The following is a 23,529-nucleotide window of genomic DNA, read 5'->3' on the forward strand; positions in this document are numbered from 1 at the left end:
TCGACTGGGAAATCACCCAGTGACTTCATCAGAGCTGTAAATTAGTATTTCCATATACATCAAGTTGTTGTCCAATTTCCGTTCTTATTTTGTTCTCATTCGCTGAATATTCCGTATTGCTTTTCAACTGCTGGGGAAGGACTGGCTGTTGCATTTACTCAGCTGATGTTGGAGACATATAAGGAACTTAGCATGACCAGAAAGTAGATGTCCTGCTGGAGGCCCAAACATCTGCTCCCTCAGCTGCTGAAGCATACCAAATGGCCTGAGCATCTGTTTCAGTTCCAACTCCTGTGGAAAATAAATAAGACCTTGGCAGTGGTTTTTATAAACTTTGTTTGGAGGTGCCTGCGTAAGAGTGATTTGAAAAGTAAACCATGTCATATATAAACATTGAACTACTGAATTAAGCCATTTTTAGTTTTTTCCTTTTTTTTTCTTTTTTTTTTTTAACGATGCTTTACCATCAAGTGCTGTCAGAACTGACAGCTTGACACTAGCGTACTTGACAACATTTTAAAAGGGGAATGCTGGAGATTTTGAAAAAAAAAAGTGAGGCAGTGCATTTTCCCCACTGACTTAAATAGACGCAGAAGCAGATTTAGGCAGGACAAAGCAAAAGAAAATACATCTTGGACTTCAAAATCAGGAATCTTCCGTCTGAATCAGGTCTGTTTGCATTTTGTTTGCACTAGCATTGTCATAGCAAGATTTATTGACTTTGTCAGTGCTAGGGCTAGACTTCCCTTGTGGCAGTATCTCTGTGTTGGCAGGCATGGTGGTATGAGTTGCAGTTTGCATGCATCTCATTGTTGCAGTAAATTGATCACTGTGCTCTATTAGAAGGATTACAATTTATAAACTGGAAGAAATAACATAATGTCACAGTCAAAAGCAGTAGCCCACTTACAAAAATAAAAATCTGTGAGCTGCATGTACATGATGTGCAGCGTACAAAATAGCCCTCTATGGTAATTTATAAATCTAAACATAGAAGTCGCCGAGAACAGCATTAACTACCAGGATTATTTTACCACTATTAGTATCTCATCAAAACTGGGGCGCACATAAAGATCTCTGCAGTAGGTGTTTTAACCTTGTAAGATATTTAAAAGTGCTGCTCATTGTGACCAATTAAGAATTGTCACGTTTGTCTTTGTTGTCAATTTATTGGAAGCTTTTTTTAAGATAATGTGCAAGTTGACCATACAGACTCCGATTTTCAATGTTGATGTCGCCTCGCGCTGTGACGCGCATTGAAAGTCGGCGCTCTAGCTGTTCGCCGTACCGCTGCAGTTTGAGGGTCGTGTGCGTTAATAGTCCCTCTTCCATATCCACTGCTCTGGCAGACGAGAAGAGTCGATGGCCGAGATCAGCAGCGTGGATTCTCAATCGACAACAGAACAATGGTCTCGCGGAGCTTTCGGAGCCGTTAATCGGAGGCCCGGAGCCCAGACGCGCCATGACTCTGGCGGGGGGCCGCGCCCCTCGTAAAACTGCGGGTAACCGCCTCTCGGGACTGCTGCAGGTCGAGGAAGAGGACGACTTTTACAAGACCACGTACGGTGGCTTCAACGAGGTGAAACCCGGGGCAGAGGAATGGGCGGCCGTGAGGTGGCTGAATGGAGCTTGTGTGTGACAACGTTTCACGGGTTCAGATACAGCTGCGGGGGGAGTACCAAGTCCTGCTCAGGGCGCCTGCTGGGGCACTATTGTTTCGTTGGATTGTCATTTGAGCACACCTTGACACACGTACCATGTAAAAAAAAAAATATATATATAACCTGTCTGTAGTTCATATTTAAAATGATATTCACCAACGTCTACTAACTGTCATTTTTTTTAAACACATGAATTCCGTTTTTTTAACACTTCATTGTTTTTATCGCGGCGTGAAAAGTCTTGTGTTAAACATATATGTATTCGACGCAAAACAAGCCCAGGTGTAGTCTTCATTTGTTAAACGGCACGCCTCTCTTATTTTGCGTATCTCAGTCGTGTATTGGAGTTGCTCTTCACTTTTGTGTGTGTGTGTGTGTGTACACACACACACACACACACACACACAGGTCACAAGTCTTAAAAAAAGAAGGGGGACTAACAAAGTTAGGCAGTATGCCAGTGACATCATGGTGAATAACATCACAGCTTGCCATCATAAGAAGTGATATCACAACCCATGATCTCCCAGAAAATGACATCTCAATAAGTGTCATCAGATCTTAACTCTTCCCACACATTTCGCTGGTCTATCATGAGTATATTTGAGCACATTATGAGACTTAAATTAGATTTTGTGTCTGGTTAGTGTCACAATCATGACACAACCCTGATGCAACAGGTGGGCCTCAATTTATACATTGTTTTTTTAAACTCTGCCACAAAGAAGTTTGCAACAAGGGGAAACGTGGCAGTAAATGCATTTGGCTTAAGTGGTTGCAAATTCTGCAGTTTAAATCATCTTATAGGGTTAAGGCACCTGCTGCTGAGATCCTTGTGTGCCCAGTAAATCCCAGAGAACAATAATGTTAAGATAACTTTGGAGGGTAACATATTGGCTGGAAAGACCCGTATTTTCCCTAAACCCAGTTTTGAATCCAAGTAGTGTGGATGGTTGACGTGTCTCCTGCAAATTATCTGCTGATGACTGATTTTTATTTTATGGCTAAGTGAGTTACAGCTTTCAACACAGACATTCTTTTGTTACTTGCAGTTCATAAATTGTAATCCTTCTGATCTAGCGCAGCAACCTTGAAGGAAATGTGACTGCTACACCTTGTAACCCTCACTGTCTTATGTAGCACATCTTGTACATTGATTTACACATTTATTGAATTTGTCAATGTATAATGTGTACATCTGATATAAAGCGCTGACACCCTGTATTTGGATGATGAGCGGTATAAAGGAAATAAAACAAAATAGTGGTATTTAAATTATTTGTCTAAATGATGGGGCAGACCAACCCATCTGACATTCTAACGGGGGATGCCATATCTCTTATATATAGTGGCTGAACACTGTAAAAAATATACCTCTTTTAAATATTTGGGAAGTGATAACAACACGCTGTGTGTCTTTGTTTCCCCTCCCTTGCATTTGCATCTAGATCTTGATGGCCCATTAAATACAGTCTTTGTTGTGGGCTCAGCAGGAGTCTGAAACATGAGACCCTCGCCGTCTGCATGTTGCTGCCTTAAATAAGAGCAGAAAAGTTGCAGGGGCTGCTGAATGTGTCCTGGTGTTTGAAAATTCCACCGTGACATGTTAACCATATATCAGTGGGGCCCAAGTCTTGCAGGGTGTACGGCGTCCACCGTGTGAAAATAGTGGGTGGGCGATGTGCACCTGCGTGTACCCTTGACTTGTGTGTGTATACTTCATCCAAACTTCCACAAAGAATCAGGAGCACTCAACAGGATCCAAATAGCTTTACGTTTCGGTAGGATTTCCTTTCTTATTGCTGGCATAAAACAAGTCAAGTATCTTTTTGACAATTTTAAATTAGTTCATCTTGATTCTCATTGGTTAATGGTTAATGACTATCAGAAGGGACTAAAATCACATTGCAAGTTAAACACCGGAGCATCCGCCATCACCAAGTGTAATATATGTCGTTGTTAGTATCACTGACAAAGGCCGTATGTTCATGCTAATAATCGTAGTAATTTCACAGTGGATGCAAGCAGAGCACTGTTCTGTTATACGTAACATGCTGTGAAGCATATCGCAGCAGTCCTCTCATAGTCACTTTAACCAATCCAAACAAGACTTGTCTCGTTTCTATCCTTCATCCGGGCGAAATATCCATCTGTTTCCAGCAATTAAAACCTGAGAGCGCTGGTGTGGTAACCATTGCTCAGCCATTTCGTAATGCCTTGATCCTGTGTCAACAAGCATACTGTATACTGGATAAGTGCCGTTTCTGACAATATATATAAGTTCATCCACCAAATCTACAAATTACTGTCAAACACTTTTCAAGACGTGGCACCGGTCCTGGAGAGTGTTTTATGGTAATTTGTGGTTTAACGATGGATTTGTTTGTGTGTGTGTGTGTGTATTTGTATATTTACATGCATACACACACACCAAGTTTGGGGTTTTTCTGTAATCTTGAATGTCACACAAAAAGAATTGCTGGTCCTTAATTTTCGGAACTTATGAAGCAAAACATTTTTGTGACGCTATCAGTATTTTCACCACTTTCTGTTAAATTTAAAATTACCAGGAATTTTTAATGTTGCAGACAAATGCCCTTGCCCAGTCCATCAGCAGGATCAACAGTGCTGTCTGCCAAAATGTTTTACCAAGTTAGTTTACTACCTGAATTCATCACTTGAAACATAACCAGTTAACCTAGTACCTTTTTTTGTTGAAATCTTCGAATTTCAGAAATTGAAAAATGTAGTAAATTTCTAATTACACAGAACTTGCCACAGCCGCAAAATTATGTTTATCCAGTGGTCTTACCCAATATAAATTTATGATGACCTAGAGAGAGGAATTGTTGTCGAGTAAGGTTGCCAGGTGAATCCATGCCATATAGAACTTGTGTTCGAGTCCTGTGCTTTTCTTGAAAAAAAGAAATCCTTATTTTGAGGGGTCTTAGCTTAATACGATTATCTAAAACAAATCAGGATCACTGCTCCCGGAATGAACAGAGTTGTTAAATGAAAATCCAAGGATGTGTCACTGAGGCTTGGTGACAAGGATTCACCCAGTTAGCTTATCTTTTAGAAGCCCACTACACACCTCCAATAAATGTTGTACATATTCCATCTAAACCCACCGAAATTCCCACGTCCACATAACCCATCAAAATGATTTTTTAGCAGATGAATACTTCCTGATAATGAGCACCTGTCACCCTAATTATTGAGCAATAAAAACATATTAGTGTCGCACCCTGGTATTCAACCTCTTCCTTTGTTTGGAAATGCTTTGTGAGCCCTAAAACCAAAAATTTCAACTCATGTCAGTGCTCTTGATGTGGTAGAAAAACAGTTAGACCAGTGGATGGTTCTGAGTAGTTCCTTGGATTGATCACTTACCATTCTGAAAATGTGACCCTGATTTGTCAAAATGGTCACAAGGAAACCATACAATTCGATGTGATCGCACCTATTTTCGGAGCAATCCTGGGAGTACCATGGTTGCAGCTACATAATCCACAAATTGATTGGTCAAACAGAATAGAAACTACTGACTCTAGGTATTGCTTGCAACGTTGTTATCAAGAACCCTCTAATTGGGTCATCTGTTTAACCTGTGCTACACTTAGTGAACAAACACTTGAAAAACTCCTGAAGCATATTTTAAGTACTAAGATGTCTTTGACAAAATCCAGGCTACCACTTTGCAGCAACTTCAGAGTTTCGATTATAGGATAGAGCTCATCCCCGGAGCAGACTTGCCTAGTCATCGCATATGTACTTTAACCGAGCCACAAATCAAGCATGTAAAAGAGTACTTGGATGGCCTCTTGTCACGTGGGTTAATTCATCATTCCCGTTATCCGATCTTATCCCTGCTCTTCTTTGTCCGAAAGAAGAATGATGAGTTGCGTGCCTGCATAGACACCAGCGCTTTGAATAAAGTAACAAATAACAACGACTATCCACTTCCCCTCATATCTGTCCTTTTCGATCAAAAATATAAAGCTCAACCATATTTACTAAGTTAAATCTGCGAGGGCCTACCATTTAATCGGTGTCGTTGGAGGAGACAGAAAGATGGAAGACAACATTTAGGACCAAGTATGGACTGTTTGAGTATTGTCATGCCATTCAGACTCTGCAACACTTCAGCAGCATTTCAGTATTTTATTAATGAGGTCTCTGTGATTTTCTCTATTTTTGTTATTGTTTATATCAATGCTATTTTGGTCTAATTGCAGTCAGAACAAACACACATAACACACTTCAAGGCAGTTCTACGGAAACTATGTGAATATTGGTTATTCGCCAAGTTGGCTAAATGTGTGGACCTTTTGGGGGTTCAACATCACCCCCACTGCCATTCAGATGGACACTAGGAAAGTGGAGGCAATCCTAAACTAGCCCAAACCTACCACTATTCAGGAGGTATGATCCTCTCTTGGGTTTGCAAACTTCTGTTGGCATCTCTTCACTCATTTCTCCATTATTGTTACTCCAGTAACCAGATTCAGATACCCAGATCCACAGTCCCAGTGTTACAACCCCTGGATTCAACCATACTTTGTTGAAGCTGATGACTCCCAGTTAGCTGTTGGTGGGGTATTGTCTCAAAGAAATGCAAAGACTGATCACATGTATCCACTTGCCACCCCCCACCCCCACCCAAAAAACATGGTTTGCTGGGAGAACAAAATTATACAGTTGCAGAATGGGAATTATTAACTATCAAATTGGCATTCCAGGAATGTAGGCATTACTCGCTAGGTGCCAGACATGTTATTACAATATACTCTTACCATAAATATCTTCAATTATTTAGAATAGCAAAGGTGTCCATTTCCTGTCAGATGTGGTGGGTTTTAATATTTAGTGAATACAGTTTCATTATCACCTACCACCCTGGAACCAAACAAGCCAAGTCCAATGCCTTTCCTGCTTACTCGAACCCTGTGCTCAAAACATAATGCATAGAGAAGAAAAGTTAATACTGCCACAACACAAGATCATACGTAGTTGTGTACCTGACAATTTTCTTTGTCAGATAAGAGGCTCTCCAGGGCCTTAATGCACAGATCTGGGAACAGGAACCAACACGCTCCGTTCTTGACTGATATTTCTACCATGGAAAACAACTGTTTGTCCCAAATCCTGAGTTAAGCCACAAGGCATTGCATTGGTGTTATTCCTTACCTTTAGCGGGTCATCCAGGTGAAACTAATACAAAAAAACTGTCAGCACTGGTTTGGTGGGACACCTTAACAAAACACATAAAAACCTTTATGCAAAGCTGTCCTATATGTGCCCAAACTAAGGTATTTCTTACCCCAGGTCATGGCTTCCGCATCCACTACCTGTACCTCCTTCCCCTTGGTACACAATGAGAAGGGATTTTGTTAGACACCCCCCTTGTAAACCGATCCACTACCATGCTAGTGGTTGTTAATCTCCTAAAATGGGGCACTTGATACCACTAAGAAAGCTCGCTACTTCTGCACAGTTGGTCTTCATCCAACATATAATGCAGTTACAAGGCTTACCCGCTGTTATAATTTTGGATCCCAAAACCCAATTTATCTCCAAGTTTTGGCAAGTCTGTACATCTTTGTTCATAGATGATTGTTATTTGCACATCACACACAGCCCAGTGGACCAATGAAACACGCTTATCAAGCAGTGGAGTAGCATCCCCGATGTCTGACTACCTGTAAAGCTGATTGGGAGTAAGCATTACCCCTGGCAGAGTTCACTCACAATAATAACACTCATTAAGCCATTGGAGTTTTGCCTTTTTATTTTAATTTTGAATATCACCCATGCTCCTTGCCTGTTGCCCTGTTCGATGGGGCCAAGGGTATTTCAACGATAAAAACTCACTATGAACATTTGACTATGATGTGGGCCGCTTCTAAAATGGATCTCTAGGAAATTGCAAGCTTGACACTGTAGGGGTTTAACACCAGCCAACTTAGAAAAGATATCAGGTGTGGCTGCCCACCCAAAATCAACGCCTTGCACGACCTTGCAAACACCAGCCTGGATATGTACAGGATAGGTAAGGTCATCAACCCAGTGGTGTTGAAGTTGGACCTCCCCGATGACTTTCCTGTCCATCCTTTATTCCATACCTCACTCCTGAAACCCTTCAAGTCCACCACCTGACATGCTTCACCTCCTCGACCAGTTGTTACTGGGGGACATGTGGAGTGTGAGGTCAAGGACATCCTGGATTTCAAGCATCTAAAGGGGGCTTTTCTGTCTCGTAAAATGGGCTGGGTGCTACCCAGAAGACAGGTCCTGGGAGCTTGCTACTAACATTCACACTCCACACCCCTTTACCAATTCCATGCTTGTCACCCTAACAAGTAGACATCTGTCAGTCGATCTTTGGGTGGGGGCAGTGTTGCGCCCCAGTCATCATCCTCTACCTTGTATGCAGTTTATGGAATGTGGGCTGCTGGTTATTGGCATGGCACCAGCGCCAACACCCCTGGGATGGCTCCCTGATGTTCCCAATCTATCTCCCTGTGCTCTCTGAGGTAGAGTCGGTATTGACTGCCTAGACCATGCCCTTCTGGCACTCAGGCCTGCTCTGTCGTGGCAAATTTGACACCTCCCTGGCTAATAGCTGATATACATGTTGAACCCTTCTGTTTCTCTGACCCTTAGATTTGATTCCACCTCGCCTTTCCCGAGTTGCAGGCCACCTTCCATATGAAAACCCCAAGGCCGAAGTTTCAAGCCGTCCAATTCGTGGAAGACTTGGCGGCCATCTTGGGAGCAGTACTAGAACTGTCAGGCACTGTTTGTCCAGTCTGTGCTTGGCTTTGAATTATTTCCTACAGAAAGAACTCTTTGCCCAGCTCCCGCTTACCTGCATTGACTTCCGGATTCCAGCAGCCAGGTTTTTGCTCTCTGTTGCTCCTGTAAGAAGAGACAAGAATGAAGTTTTGACTACGTGTAAAAAGCGCAACAATGGCCAATTGTACTGAACCCTTAGGTCCAGATTGACTTTGCATCATTTATAAGCAGTTGCCTGATACTCTGCAACACCGGTTTTGGAATTTTGAAAGTATAAGTGGCATTATAATCCCGCAAACTTTGTTTTGGATACTTCTTCTTAAGTAATAAAACTTCCTACATCATAAGTGTTATTATCTTAAGGCGAACTTTGTGTGGAAGAGAAGCAAAAGGAGAAGCGCGGGAAGAGAAAAGCCTATGCCTCAGTAGCTATTGTGCAACCACGTCCAGAATTGAGAGGTCCTTTCGTTTTTGACAATGCTTGCAGCAAGGGGTTCCCCGAGAATTCAGGATCAGACAACCCCAGGATACATACCCTAGGCTGAGGCGAAAGATCTCCTGTCTTGTACCCCAAACCCCCCTTTTCTTTGGGCTTACCTGACAAGTACTTGTTCTGGCAGTAAGTGTTGAGGGGTCATCTCGGAGGGCTTAGATGAGCTCTCTTCGCATGTGCAGAGGCCAGAGTTAGCAGGCGAGTGGAGTATTCCAAATGACACCATAACCTACTACAAATAACCTCCACTGTGCCACCAAGCTTAGCCAACTTGGGGAAAATAACACTGTATCCAGTCAAAACCAATACAGAACGACCAGATCATCCCAGTAAAATGCAATAGACATCCCCACAAGCTTTAGCCAACAAAAACATATTTCAAATTGACCTCCACCAGCTACGGTCGTACGAAAGAGCATTGCATATTTGATTCTAGTGACCCTAGGTCACTTTGAAGAGGGAGAACGAGTGACTCAAGAACTGCCTTGGGTATGTGCAACCCATCCACTAATCAGAGACTAGCCTCAGTATGACCAAGATAAACATTGTTGGTGGCAGCCTTGAGAGACCTTTTGGGTGTTATGATCCTCCATACTCTCTGTTAAGCTGCATTTCCATGTTAGTAGCAACATGCACAGAAAGATTGACTTATGAGACCAGTGATAATTTGTAGATTTTGGCCTGCATAATGTTTATTTCACTGTCTAATGGCGGTTTCTTGTAGTTCGCTGAAGGTGCTGTAAAAAGATTGACCGAACTGTGTAGTTTTATTAAATAAAGTGTATTGAAAGTTCTGACTCGATATCTGCCAACTGAAACAATTTAAACATTGCTTTCCAGATTGGTAGAAAAACACTGTTGAAAATGCAGAATTGGTTCTATAAAAGTTTAGTTCAAGGGTAGATAAAGCAAAATACAAAATCCATTAGAAATCTGAAAGGACTTCAAGAAGGCATCTCAGCGCTAAACCTGTATGTAGAGAGAAAACCAGTGGTGGACCGTACTGGAAGTTTTATACATATATTATGCTCTCTTACAATTGTATAGCATGCTTTTGCCATTGCTGCCGCTTTGTAGCACTGATGAACCGAGTATTATGCTCTGAATGTTGTCTTTCCTGCAGACTGGAGTCTCTGAGTGTTTCCTACCACTTTCCACATCTCCCAGCATTATCTCTGGCCTGTGTCTTCCATTTTTTAATGTTTTAACATTAAAAACATGACTGTGTGTCCATGTCTCCCGGATATTCCCTGTTTCTTTGCGTGTATTTAATCCAACCTGCTGACATGTATGAAGTTGGGTGATCACCCCCTTCCAATTACTGTATACTGCCAGTGCAGAACCTCTTGGATTGTTAAAGGGGCTTTTGTGCAGTCTCTTTACCCAGAGATTGACAGATTATAAAATGGGACATACGACACTGTTCTAAACTGCCAAAACGTTTACTCCCACAGCTCTATAAATCTAGATTAACATTGAGAATGCCACAATAATTTGTCTATTTTTGTCTGATAAGATGAATAAAGGCACATTTTCCTAAAATACATTTTAGCTACAAAGAAAGTACAGATAAATAAATAACCTCGATTTTAAAGCATAATCATGTTTTACAATGTTTTTCTCACTTAAAAATATTTCCCTCATGGATGATTAACTTTTTACTTCCAAAAATATGAAGTTAATTCTCCCCATGTAAAGGGCTGCCTAGAGCCCTGATGCTGAGAAACAAAGATTTGAGAAGTTCATGAAAGGGATTCTTTTAGCAGGAATCTCTACCTTTTATAAAAGACGGAATCGAAATGATCGTCTCCTAATGATAGAGAAGAGTTGTACTGGCAGGTCTGTTCCATGAGAGGGCAGGTGATTGGACACGTGTGGAGCTCTCTCTCAAAAAGTAGAATAAAAGTTAGTTGCAGATTTAAGTCTGTCATACTCATAAGGGTAGGGGGGTAAAAATGGTGGACCAGAACGGATGACATTGATGACCTTAGGCTTTGTTAACCTACTGTTTGTATGGTATGCAACATTAGACACGAAATATAGTTATTCTAGCACGTTTGTGTTTTTAACTAAAACTTATTGGAGTAGCAGCTATAATCGGTGTACTTCCAACTTGTGTATATTTATCACAATTACAGTTTATTTTTGCATTCTTCTATGTAAATGTTATGCATAGATCTGTAGGTTCAGTATTTCCTTGATATGTCCATTGAAGAGTAGGCCTATACAGTGGTAGAGCTATTGAGGCTAGTAGTAGTTTTAAATTGACAGAATGTTAAATAAAGATTAAGCTTAAAAAGAGAGGCATAGCAACATCCATAAAGATGTTTAGACATGAGTGAGTTTCTTGAGTGCATGTGAGAATGACAGATTTTTATTTTTTGATACGCTATCGTCAAGAAGGACTTCACATAGAATTTACTGTAAGTTCCATTTCAAATGAGCAAGGAGGTAACGTTCGACAGTGCACTTTCCCTAGCACAATACAGACCTCGGAGACTAAAACCTTGAAAAATTAGTGATTTTGTCTTGAAATCATTTGAAATGATTAATGAAGAATACTCACAAGAACACATTACACAAAGACCTACGAACAAAAATAAAACTCACATCATTGCGAAAGAACGCTGCGGAGTATACAAATAGCTGAAATATACTAGACAAATGCTGAAAACATCTCAATTTGGCAAAGCCTTCGACAAAGAAAGATTACATCATATATGTTCATGTCACAATTGTGACCAAACGCAAAGGTCTTGTGTGTCTGACCAGCAAATGATAGTTGAGTATGAAGTTGTCGTCAGCACCAGTACATCGGGATGATTACACTTACTTAGCCTTTCAGAGCACACACTGGAGTGTAGGAGTGTGTTTTCAAATTTCTTTTTTTTTTTTTTTTTTTTTTTTTTTTTAATAGTTCCCGACTTTCGCTCTTTCATTAAAGTCCCTGCATGGGTGTGACAAAGGGCCTTTTCAGTTTTATGATTGCTTCTGTTGATTAATGGAGACTGCTTGACCTTATTGTATCTGAGTTTGTTGCATTTTCTTGTCTTTGAAGGAGTGAGCTTGTAGAACTTTGCTGCTTTCTTTGTTTGGCAATTTCATTAAAACATCATTGTACAATATAATGTATACAAAGTCCCGTCTATAGTTTTTGAGAGATGTATAAAAAACAGCTGCACACAGTGGTAAACACTTTAATCTGCACACAAAGAACCCTTTCTTTGGTGTGCTTTTGTTACTTTTGTGTAATATTTTTCAGTAGTATTGCAGTGTTTTATATGTATAGATATCTTAACCAGAACGACAGTAGTATGTAGAAGTAATGATATATAGTGGAACCGGGTTCGTTGATGGAAATGAACTCTATAACATGGTCATGTCTTCAATTGGCAGAGTTTCAAAAGAAGCCATCAAGATCCCTCATTCAAAAGACACAAAATAGCTTACATGAGATTCTATTAGGTACATAATGACAAAGGGGACTCCGGGCTGATTCCAAAATGACCTTATTTGCCAAAAAGTGCATTTGTTTTAATAATTTTGTGGATTTCAAAGCAAAGTCTGCGGACTTTCAATTTTGAACACTTGAGGACTTTAACTTATGTGTCTAATTCCTTATAACACACACCAGAACACCTCATTGGGCCATCAAAGCTGGAAATGCAAGCACCATATGTTTATATTGGAAAACTGTCAAGGTAAAACAATACTCATTGTCTTCTAATAACGTTTAGGTAATTTATCAGGACAAGTGTCCTGATGGTATAAATATCAGTAACCATGACAAATCTCAGTAGTTCTTGGAGGACCAGCGATAACTGTACTCATTTCATAAGTGTGTGTCTGTAATTCTTAATCTCGGTGTGCACTGGAATGCTGTATTGTAGATGTTTATTCACAGCCTTCTGCGCATTAAACTTTCTCTGTCCCCTGTCAGGAGTCTGGCGATGACGAGTACAAAGGAGAACATTCGGATAGTGAGGATGAGGTGGATTCCGATTTCGACATTGACGAGGGTGATGATCCGACTAGTGATCAAGATGATGATGAGCCAAAAAGAAAGCGTCGTGTTGTCACCAAGGCATACAGGGTAAGGCATAGTTTGCTTTTGACATACACAATTACCATGCATTTCTTTGTTCTCGCAGTAGACTATCATGGACTTCCTTTGTTGGTATTGCTCTAAATATTTGAAATCATTATAATGTATGTTCTCTTCAATAATGGGCTTTCTAGGCTAACACAAATAAAATAAAGATCACAGCATCTAAAAACGTGTATCAGATGGCAGCGTTCTGCCTTACAGACAAGTGCAGATAGAGTGTGCATATGATTCTTGATGAGGGTTACTGTTTGGACTTTGTGCTATCACACTCCATGTACCTACTTCAGCTGTAGTGTGGCACAGACCTACGTTCTTCACATATTGCTTGATCTCTGCATCTAACAGTTTAAAATGATTGAAGTTGCCCTTGTACTCAGCGTTTGGAAGAGTTCTCCAGATGATCATTGCTTTGAATTAGAAGCATTAACAGAAGCTGTAAATATAATATCTTGGACATATTTCTTCAGTGGACCTTTAGCAAGAAAATATGTTCCCACCTTAGCCTCTGAGATTTCCTAAGCACCCCATTCTGTATCATCAGTTGATGTGTGGACATGATCTCAACCATCAGCAGTTAGAATTTGATCTCATGACATGATCCACACTATTTTGCCTGCATTATAATCTTAAGAAAAATGACCCCTTTATGTATACTTCGAATTGTAGTGTGTATGCTACTGGTTGCCTTTGCTATGTTCACCTGGAGCAAGATGCCCTCAGACTCTTTTTCTTTTTTATTTCTTCACCTTTTGGGCGCATGATCTATCTCCATTTACCTCTTGCTCCTTGGTAATCAACTTCTGTGTCCCTACCCCCTCATGGCACCTAATTGTCTGCATGGTTGCGGTTTAGACATGGTCAACTTTCTAACCCAGTTTTCAGATCCTATTTACTGTGTTATTTGATAGCAATACACAACTCTATAAATTAAACAGACAGTTATTTCCTTTGTACAGAAGAGGAATGCTTTCAGGTCAGAATGTGCAGTTTCGTCTGCATTCAGGAACTGTAGACACTTGTGTCTAATGTAACGACTGAGGACTGTGGCAGAGCATTCTATTTTCAATTGTTTTGTAATTAGTATATCTTCAGTCCCCAGACCTGGCTCCTGGAACGGGAAGGCTAGTTTACTTTGCATTTCTTGCTTTTCAGCATCCTGTCCTGCTACCATCATGGTTAATTACAGAGTGTAATGGAGTCTTTAGGTCCCTCTCCTCATCACAGGACTGTAGACTACAGTTAGTTCATCAGCTGCCTTACACCCAGTTGTATTCCTTCATTTGCCCTAATCCTACATAAGGCTTAATGCCTTTTGCATTAAACTTCTACTTGTAATGAACTTGAGTGCATTTCATGCATGCGAAGATCTTTAAAGAGCAGTAAATCTGGACACTCCCCCACTTACCCCTAAATACCACGAATTGACTTCCATCTCTAAATTTCTAAATTATAGTTCCATATTTTTCCCAACCGTAACAAAAAAAACTGACAATATGAGGTGACTTTCTGATCTAAAATCCCTTTTTACTTGTTTTTATTTTTAGGAACCGATAATAAGCTTAAAGCCTAAACCAAAAGTCAATAAGTCAGAAGTTCCTGCTAGCAGTGCAGCACCTAAGCTCAGGCAGGAGAAACCACCTGTCCCGCAGCCGCAGGATGATACTACTGATAGTAAGTGGTTGGGTTTTAAGTTGTGCTTCAGTATATATGTGTGTGTGTGTGTGTGTGTGTGTGTGTGTGTGTATGTATATATATATATATATATATATATATATATATATGATTATGTACCTCGTTGATGCTTCTTTCATAGTTAAGCTTGTCGGCTTTGCTTTGATATCTTCTGAGTTATTGGGCAAACACAGTCAGTTGTCTAACCTGGCTAGGGACTATCTATCTGTCTGCCCTGCGTAGTTAAATTGAAAAGGCATTTTTGATTTGCGTATAACATTTGACCCTGAGAATGAATTTGAATCAAAATTAGCACTTCATTGACATAGTAAGCTATGGGGCAGCCAGTTGTAAAGGTGGAAAACGGTTCAAAGTGAGAGGCGGAGTCACATATTTTTCACCCCACTTTAGCACTTACAGAAAAAACTGCTCAACGAAAGTGGAATTTTACTCCGAAAAAGTGCTCTTCTTTGTTTGCTTAACTGTACTTTGGTTGGAGCCCCAGAATTTCTTCAATATTGTAGATGCAACATCTTCTGCATAGTTACAGATTTGCTGTATTAGCTACATAATCTGCAGATTTAAACAAAAGAAATGTTGGTTCTAGCTCGGTGTATCAACATTTTATAAACATTCCACAGTATGTGCTAGTGCAAAGTGGAAGGGCCCTTGCAAACGTTGACTGCTCACCTTTGTGTTGCTTATTTTTGCATTTGGGTGTCAAAGTGGTACTAATGAGGAGTGAAGCCTTAGGGCCTAATTACGAGTCTTACGGTCACTAGACCGTCAGACTCGCAATGGCGGTCTGGACGGCCACTGCTGTGGCGGTCCGACTGCCACATTTATCACCCTGGCGGTCCGACCGTCTCTGCCAGGATTGGTTATCCCAACGGGCTGACCGTGGGTGCAGATTGCAATCAGCCAGGGTGGCGATGCCCTGCTGATTACAAACCTCGCTGTCCGCCATGAAAAGGCTGGCGGAGAACAGGTGCAGAGAACCTCAGAGGGGCCCCTGCACTGCCCATGCCCATGCAGGGGTCCCCCTGCCCAGCACCCTCACAATGCTCACTGTCTGCTGTGCAGACAGTGCACATTACAAGGGTGCTGGTGCACCCTGCGGGCGGCAGTATTGCTTGAGCCGGCGACAGTGCAGCTGCCACTTTCCTGCTGGGCAGACCTGCGGAAACCAAGGTTTCCGCCCGTCAGTCTAGCCTAGTAGGAAAGTCATAATGGGACTGGCGGGGAGGTCACCACTACAGTGGCGGCCACCCTGTGAGGAGTTTGGCAGACCTTTTTGGCTTTGCTAATGCTCATTCAGTACTCATCAGGTGAAATGTTCAATATTTTTTCTTATTTGTATTGAGATTTCTGTAGTCTTCCACCAGTGTTTGACTTAGGGCAGTGGTTCCCAATCTGTGCGCCACGTCACCCCAGTGCACCGTCAACTAGGCAGGGGCGCCGTGCACCAAACATACAGCTTGGGAACCACTACACGACTCTCACCACAGTACTGAGACAAAATTAATAAGATTATGTATGCCAATGTTCATTCAAGAATTCCCACTTTCTGCTTCAGATGTTTCAAGCCAAAGCTTAGAATAAAGTCATAATTTAAAGTAATTGTCTGCTAGCGATAAAATGTCTCCTATATTGTTCAGAAATCACTGACTGGTTTCACATTTAGTTTGACACGTGTGTGGTGCAGCCAAAATGTTTTAATGGTAATCAATCTAGAGGTGAATACAAAACCAATGAAATGTTGTGGTGAAAAGAGAAAATGACAAAGGCATTGCTGCAACGTAATGCAGAAAAGAAACATTCCTAATGCCCTTCTATGGACCGCAGAGGCTCAGAAGTTTAAAAGCTTTTAATTTGTCCTATTTTCTCACTGAAGGGTTTACTGAATTTCCCATCCATTACAAAGCACTGACTGGAATTTCCACTTACAGTACATGTGCATTAGAACATATAGGTTATGTTTAAATATATGTAATACAAATGTCTCCCATCCCAATTTTAAAAACATTTGCGAGGTGACCAACAAGGGCTCTACAGTATGATTTGAGCATTGGAAATACGGCAAACCTGAATTGCAACTATTTTATTAGCTTAAGACTGAAACACGTTGCAACTTCAAACCATGTTTGAAACATTTTTTATGAAAAATATAAAAAAGCAGACAAATTGTGCGCATCACATGCAATCTGTTGCAAAAAGGGTCTTTGTTGTAATTACCGTTGTATATAAAACTTTGAGCAGCAGCAAGTAAACAGGTAACTGGTGCTTTTATTTAACTAGGTCTAATCACACTGCTGCACTCTCAGCATCATTGGTGACTTATATCCCCTGTGTGTAACTGCATGTTTGTTTCCTCAACACATTTTGGCACACACAGAGGAGCTTTGTGACTTGCAGCATCTTAACTTAATTCCAATTGCCTTTTTTCTCTCAGCTGGTTCCTTGTCGCTTGGGAGCAACTTCATATGCTGCTTCAGCAGTTGGGAGCATTGCACACCACATGTTTTATGTAACGCAAACTCAACCCAAAGGAATTGGAGTGTTTGACATGAGCACCAGTTACATTAAACAAGGACACATTCATTTTTGTGGGCACAGGGAGATTACATGATTTTTCCAGAATCACATAATATATAGAAAAATGGAAGTACTTCAGAGGCCGGTCTTATATTGCCCCACACGCCAAAAAAAAGATTAACATAATGGGGGGCGCAGCCAATGGCCAGTAGGTCAAGGAAGCCGTGTTGTGGAAAAGTTTGGAAGCCACTGACTTAGGCCCTCATCAATGCTTTTTCTCTGTTTCTTAGACTTCACTGATTCCAATCTCAAAAAATGGTAAATACCACAACAGGTACTTAATGAATTGTCAGAAGGGCTATAAATGCAACAAAATCATTAAACATGTTTAATCAGACTCGCTACAAACAGAAGCTACCTCTGAGTATGTGTGTGATTTTAACTGGTTATGTGTTGGAAAGTTGATTTTTCCTTAACTCCAATCTGTAAGAATATTATTTTTGGAGACTGGCCTGTGACTAGTGATAAAGCTGTATGCATTATGAGTTCATTGTTTAACATTATTCTGCCATCTTCCAAGGTCGCAAGTATCTTCGGCAGACCACAACCGAACACACTCGCCAGACCTTCCTGCGAGTACAGGAGCGTCAGGTGCAATCAAAGCGCAAGAAGGGGCCTCATACTGATCGACCACTGACGCAAGAGGAACTTCTTGAAGAAGCCAAAATCACAGAAGAGCTGAACATCCGCTCTTTAGGTAAGTTGAAATTAAGAATGTGAGGCCTTGTCTTGGACTGTTAGTGGTCCAGGGCAATAGCATATGTTGATAAAGTTGTTTACCACTAGTACACAAGCATGTTATAAAGATCCACTGGGGCATTTACCTTTCTGGGGGCTGGGAAACCAAGTATAGGTGGTGGTAGGAAATTTGAAGGAGATACAAAGTCCAATAAGGCATGCCACCATAATTTACACATAATTAATTTAATACGTAGTCAGTGCTCTTTTGTTCTTGAGACGAACAGGACATTATTAAAAGGTGTATAAAATTGATCATTATTCAATACAGAGAACAAACAGACGGTTAAGGATCTTCCTGGGGCCAATATTGGACTCTTAAGCTAGTGTTTTCCAAACTGTGGGACAAAGCCTGATTTTGGTGGGTCTGGAAAGTCAGAGCAATAAATAAAGATATATTTCAGTTCTGTGTTTACCTTGTCACATTTGCCGGTGATTCAAAGAAGGAGGTCAAATGTCAGACTGCTTTATTCTTTTACATGGGGGATTGGTGTTTACTTTTCTTGTTCTGAGTGAAAATTGAGATGAGTTTTAAAAGTGAATTATGTGACAATGTAGGATGTTGCATTTATGTAATACACAAAACATGTAAATACCTGTACATGTATGCATCCAACAAGTAGGAAACCAAAAATGAAGCACTTTTGTTTTGTAATTCTGAAGTGTGCTGGAAACTGAGATTTTAATAGGATCAAAACAAATCATGACACTTAATTGGTGGTGCTCAAATGATAAATGTTCACAGAAATCCCATTTCCGCACATTATCATTTGTGTGCTGTAGAGATTTATCAGTAAAACTGTATGTCTGTGCAAATTTAGTGGCCATTTCAATGGAGAAGGTGGTGTCTGTAAATGACAGTGTGCTACCACATAATGCTTTAGATAAATAAAAAAATTGTCCCGCCTCATGTCTATTAAAGGTAGATGGTTGAAAGTTTGTTGTTCTAAAAATGATTTGTGTTTCTAAAAAAATTGAGAACCTCTGGTCTAAGTTATTATAGCAGTTAAGCATTACATTGACCTCACTTGGCCCAGTAGCCAATGATAACTTATGGCTAAACTGTTGAAGGTGCTTGGGACAATGTATGTCTGTGGCACATGACTAGTGGGTGGTGGCTGGTCTGAGGAATTTTACATTAGTGTTTATAAAATGCCTGTCAGTGAGGCATAGTTGACAGGCTGAAAGTTACGAAGTTTGTATATGATCTGGTTTCCCTAGTATCTCTAGCTATCAATCCATAGCAGGTCATCCGAAAAGCTCTGCAGCCCTGCAACTGGGTTTCAGGCAAATAATTTTACAAAAATCCCCATTTACCGGCACCCAAATGAGAATTCCCCTGCACCTACCAAGTCATAGTTGTAGTTTAGGATCTAGCAGCAGTTTCCAGAGTCTCTGTTCCATTGATAATTGTCCAGCAGGGCACAGTACATGGGTGACAAATTAATGAAACATAGTCTCTCATGAAGTTTGAAATTGAGAAAGGATGAGCAGCAGGCCATCATCCTAAATGTAGCCCACAGGCCTAGTTAACTCTAAACAGGTGGATCACAGCTGATAAATCTTGAGCTATAAAAGTCTAACGAGATTGTTCAGCTGGATAACATTCCCAGTCACTGCCTGCAGCTAACGAAGCCCAAACGTCACTTCTTGAGTGAATAAGAAACATTCTATGTTCTCTAGGGCAGGTCATGCACGTGAGAAACCACTGCAGTTGGTGACCTGGAAGCATCTAATGCTGCATGAGCTCTGATCATGGTTTATCTTGCAGTGATTATACCAACCAACAGTGGTGCTGCAGGAGTCTTGCTCTGTTGAGACCTACATGTAGATTCTAAATCAACTGGACCTTTTGCACGTTTCTTGAAGGGCAGTTCAGCCCCCTTATTCCGTTCAGTCACAGCAACAAGATGATCTACTGTCCAGGGTGTATTCCTAGTAGATGCCCTTCCCTACGCAAATGCCTATTGTACTCTTGTGTTCATAGTCTCCTGGACAGTCAGATGAAGTACAAGGGTTGCCAATATTTATCTCGCTTTGGGCAGTGGCAGCAAGCCAGAACTAACCAAAGTTTAGTGTTGGTTTAATGTTCAAAATCTTTCTCCAGCTGGCCTTAAGTGTAACCTTGGTCTTGGTCCAGTTCTGGGCTACTTCCATACTGGAATAATTTAGTGCATGGCTGCCTGACAAGAGCTTGCAGACAAAATATTGAATGGGCTTTGAGGATTGCAGGAAATCTTGCATAATGGGGTGCAGGGGTGATTCTCCCAAGCCTATGTGAGCACTCCATTTAAAAACTACTTTACGTTACACGTGCTCGGAGTGTTACCAGTTGTTTTTCTTAGAAGAAGTCTTTTCGAGTCATGAGACCGAGGGACTCCTCCCTTTCGGCTCCATTGCACATGGGCGTTGACTCCATTTTAGATTGTTTTCTTTCCGCCGTCAGGTTCGGACGTGTTCCTCTACGCTCCGTGTTTCGGTTCGGAAAAGATAGTTATTCATCGGAAAATTCGACGGTATTGTTTGCGCTCGGTACCGGGTTAGTGCTAGCACATCGACACCGAAGAAACAAAACTTCCGGCAGCCCTTCGGGGTTTCCACGCCTCGGTGGGGCCTGGTCAGCCCGACCGCGTCCATCTTCAAGGCTCATGGACTGGACCCCCTTCCGCTTCTGCCCCAACTGCCACGCAAAGTATCCTTATACAGACCAACACTTGGTCTGTAATCTGTGTTTGTCCCCCGAACACAACGAGGATACTTGCGAGGCCTGTCGGGCATTTCGATCCAAGAAGACACTGCGGGATCGTAGAGCTCGAAGACTCCGGATGGTGTTGACACCGGCCGGACACACCGATGTCGAAGAAGAGGAGACATTCGCCATTAGAGACTCGGACGAGTCTGAGAGTGAGCAGCCGAAGACACAGCAAACTGTGAGTAAACCAGCCCCGGCAAAAACTCACTCGAAAATCATGAAGGCCCAGGGGAAGCCACCACCAACAGGCCATGGCTTTACCCGAAAATACGGTGACCAAACATCGGCACCGAAAAAGGCCTCCCAGCAGCCAAAGACATCCGACTCCGGTCGAGATACCGGCTCCGAACTGACTCTGCACTGAGAGTTCGGCACACCGAAAGTCAAAAAGGTTTCCTCGGAGCCGAAAAAGACTGTCGAAAAAATTTTGGTACCGAAACATTCTTCCTCGGAGCCGAAACAAAGCTCCTATACAGAGGAACAAGGCCTTTCCACACACTTACAAGGCCACAGATTTGAACAAGAGCTGGGCATGGGAGAGCCTGACCACATTAAAAGAAGGCTCCATATCCAAAAGGACACGGGGAAAATCAGAACTCTTCTTCCAGTCAAAATGAAGCGGAAGCTCGCATTTCAAGATGGGGAAAGGCAGCCAAAGGCAAAAGTGGCAAAAGAGAAAACTCCACCACAATTTTCGCCACAACAATCACCAATACATTCGCCACATCTGTCCCCGGTAGCAACATCCCCAATGATGCAGTCACCAACGCACACAGGGATGAGTCAAGATGACCCGGATGCATGGGATTTGTATGACGCACTGGTCTCTGACAATAGTCCCGAATGCTACCGGGCAAGACCTTCACCACCTGAAGACAGTACTGCTTACATGCAAGTGGTTTCCATGGCAGCTACATTTCATAATGTAGCATTGCATGCAGAGCCCATAGAAGATGACTTCTTGTTCAACACCCTGTCATCTACGCACAGCCAATACCAAAGCTTGCCAATGCTACCAGGCATGTTAAAACACACTAAACAGGTGTTTCAAGACCCAGTCAAAGGCTGAACCATCACGCCTAGGGTGGAGAAGAAATATAAACCTCCCCCTACTGACCCTGTGTACATCACACAACAGTTAACTCCAGATTCAGTGGCAGTAGGAGCAGCCCAAAAAAGGGCGAACTCACAAACTTATGGAGACGCACCACCGCCCGACAAAGTCGTAAATTCGATGCAGCAGGCAAAAGGGTGGCAGCACAGGCAGCCAATCAATGGCGAATTGCCAATTCTCAGGCTCTTCTAGCAAGATACGACAGGGCACATTGGGATGAAATGCAACATCTCATTCAACACTTTCCCAAAGAGTTCCAGAAATGTGCCCAACAGGTTGTCGAGGAGGGCCAAAGTATCTCCAACAACCAAATAAGGTCGGCCATGGAGTCAGCAGACACGGCGGCCAGAACAGTAAACACGGCGGTAACCATGCGGAGACACGCATGGCTACGAACCTCCGGATTTAAGCCCGAAATTCAGCAAGCAGTGCTAAATATGCCATTCAACGAACAACAACTATTTGGGCCGGAGGTGGATACAGCGATAGACAAACTGAAGAAAGACACTGACACAGCCAAAGCCATGGGCGCGCTCTACTCCCCACAGAGCAGAGGCCCTTTTAGGAAGCCACACTTTAGAGGGGGGTTTCGGGCCCAGACCACAGAGCCTTCCACCTCACAAGTCAGACCCACATATCAGGGCCAATATCAGAGAGGAGGTTTTCGAGGACAATATAGGGGTGGACAGTTCCCTAAAACAAGAGGGAAATTCCAGAGCCCAAAAACTCCACAAACTAAACAGTGACTTCAACGTCACAAACCCCCACCACACAACACCAGTGGGGGGAGACTCACAGATTATTACCACAACTGGAAACACATAACTACGGACGCGTGGGTCCTAGCCATTATCCAACATGGTTATTGCATAGAATTCCTACATTTGCCACCAGATGCGCCTCGAAGAGCACACAACATGTCCAAACAACACTTAGATCTGTTACAACTAGAAGTCCAAGCATTGTTACAAAAAGAAGCAATAGAACTAGTACCCAACCATCAAAAGGAACAGGTGTTTTGGCCTTTTTTGGAATTAGGAAATACAGGGAGTAAACACTGAGACCCATATTAGACCTCAGAACACTAAATCTTTACATCAAATCAGATCACTTTCACATGGTGACCCTTCAAGACGTGATTCCCTTGCTCAAACAACAGGACTACATGTCAACATTAGATCTCAAGGATGCTTATTTCCACATACCCATACATCCTTCCCACAGGAAATACTTGAGGTTTGTAATCCAAGGCGTGCATTACCAATTCAAAGTGTTACCGTTCGGCATAACAACAGCCCCAGGAGTATTCACAAAATGCCTTGCAGTAGTAGCTGCTCACATCAGGAGGCAGCACATGCACGTATTTCCTTACTTAGACGATTGGTTAATAAAAACCAACACTCAGCAACAGGGTCTTCTACACACAAAATATGTCATACAAACCCTTCACAAACTAGGGTTCTCTATAAACTAACAAAAATTACATCTACAACTGTGTCAAATACAAAAGTACTTAGGAGCAACAATCAACACACAAAAAGGGATTGCCACTTCAAGTCCACAAAGGGTACAAGCCTTCCAAAATGTAATACTAAACAT

General features: G+C 41.9%; 1 protein-coding gene across 2 annotated transcripts in view; it reads left to right on the top strand.

Moving 5' to 3' along the window:
- The first annotated feature begins 1,332 nt into the window (after positions 1-1,332).
- Positions 1,333-23,529, top strand: part of VPS72 (vacuolar protein sorting 72 homolog) — a 40,833-nt gene continuing 18,636 nt past the window's right edge. The window contains exons 1-4 of one of the 2 annotated variants that reach the window (XM_069218484.1): positions 1,333-1,579; positions 12,893-13,045; positions 14,605-14,731; positions 17,847-18,023. In XM_069218484.1, the coding sequence (XP_069074585.1) occupies positions 1,463-1,579; positions 12,893-13,045; positions 14,605-14,731; positions 17,847-18,023 (574 nt within the window). In that variant the 5' untranslated portion in view covers positions 1,333-1,462. The remainder of the gene's footprint in view (positions 1,580-12,892; positions 13,046-14,604; positions 14,732-17,846; positions 18,024-23,529) is intronic. The other variant, XM_069218483.1, reaches the window with a different exon arrangement.

The sequence above is a fragment of the Pleurodeles waltl genome, chromosome 12 (genome assembly GCF_031143425.1).
Source record: "Pleurodeles waltl isolate 20211129_DDA chromosome 12, aPleWal1.hap1.20221129, whole genome shotgun sequence".
Taxonomy (NCBI): Eukaryota; Metazoa; Chordata; class Amphibia; order Caudata; family Salamandridae; genus Pleurodeles; species Pleurodeles waltl.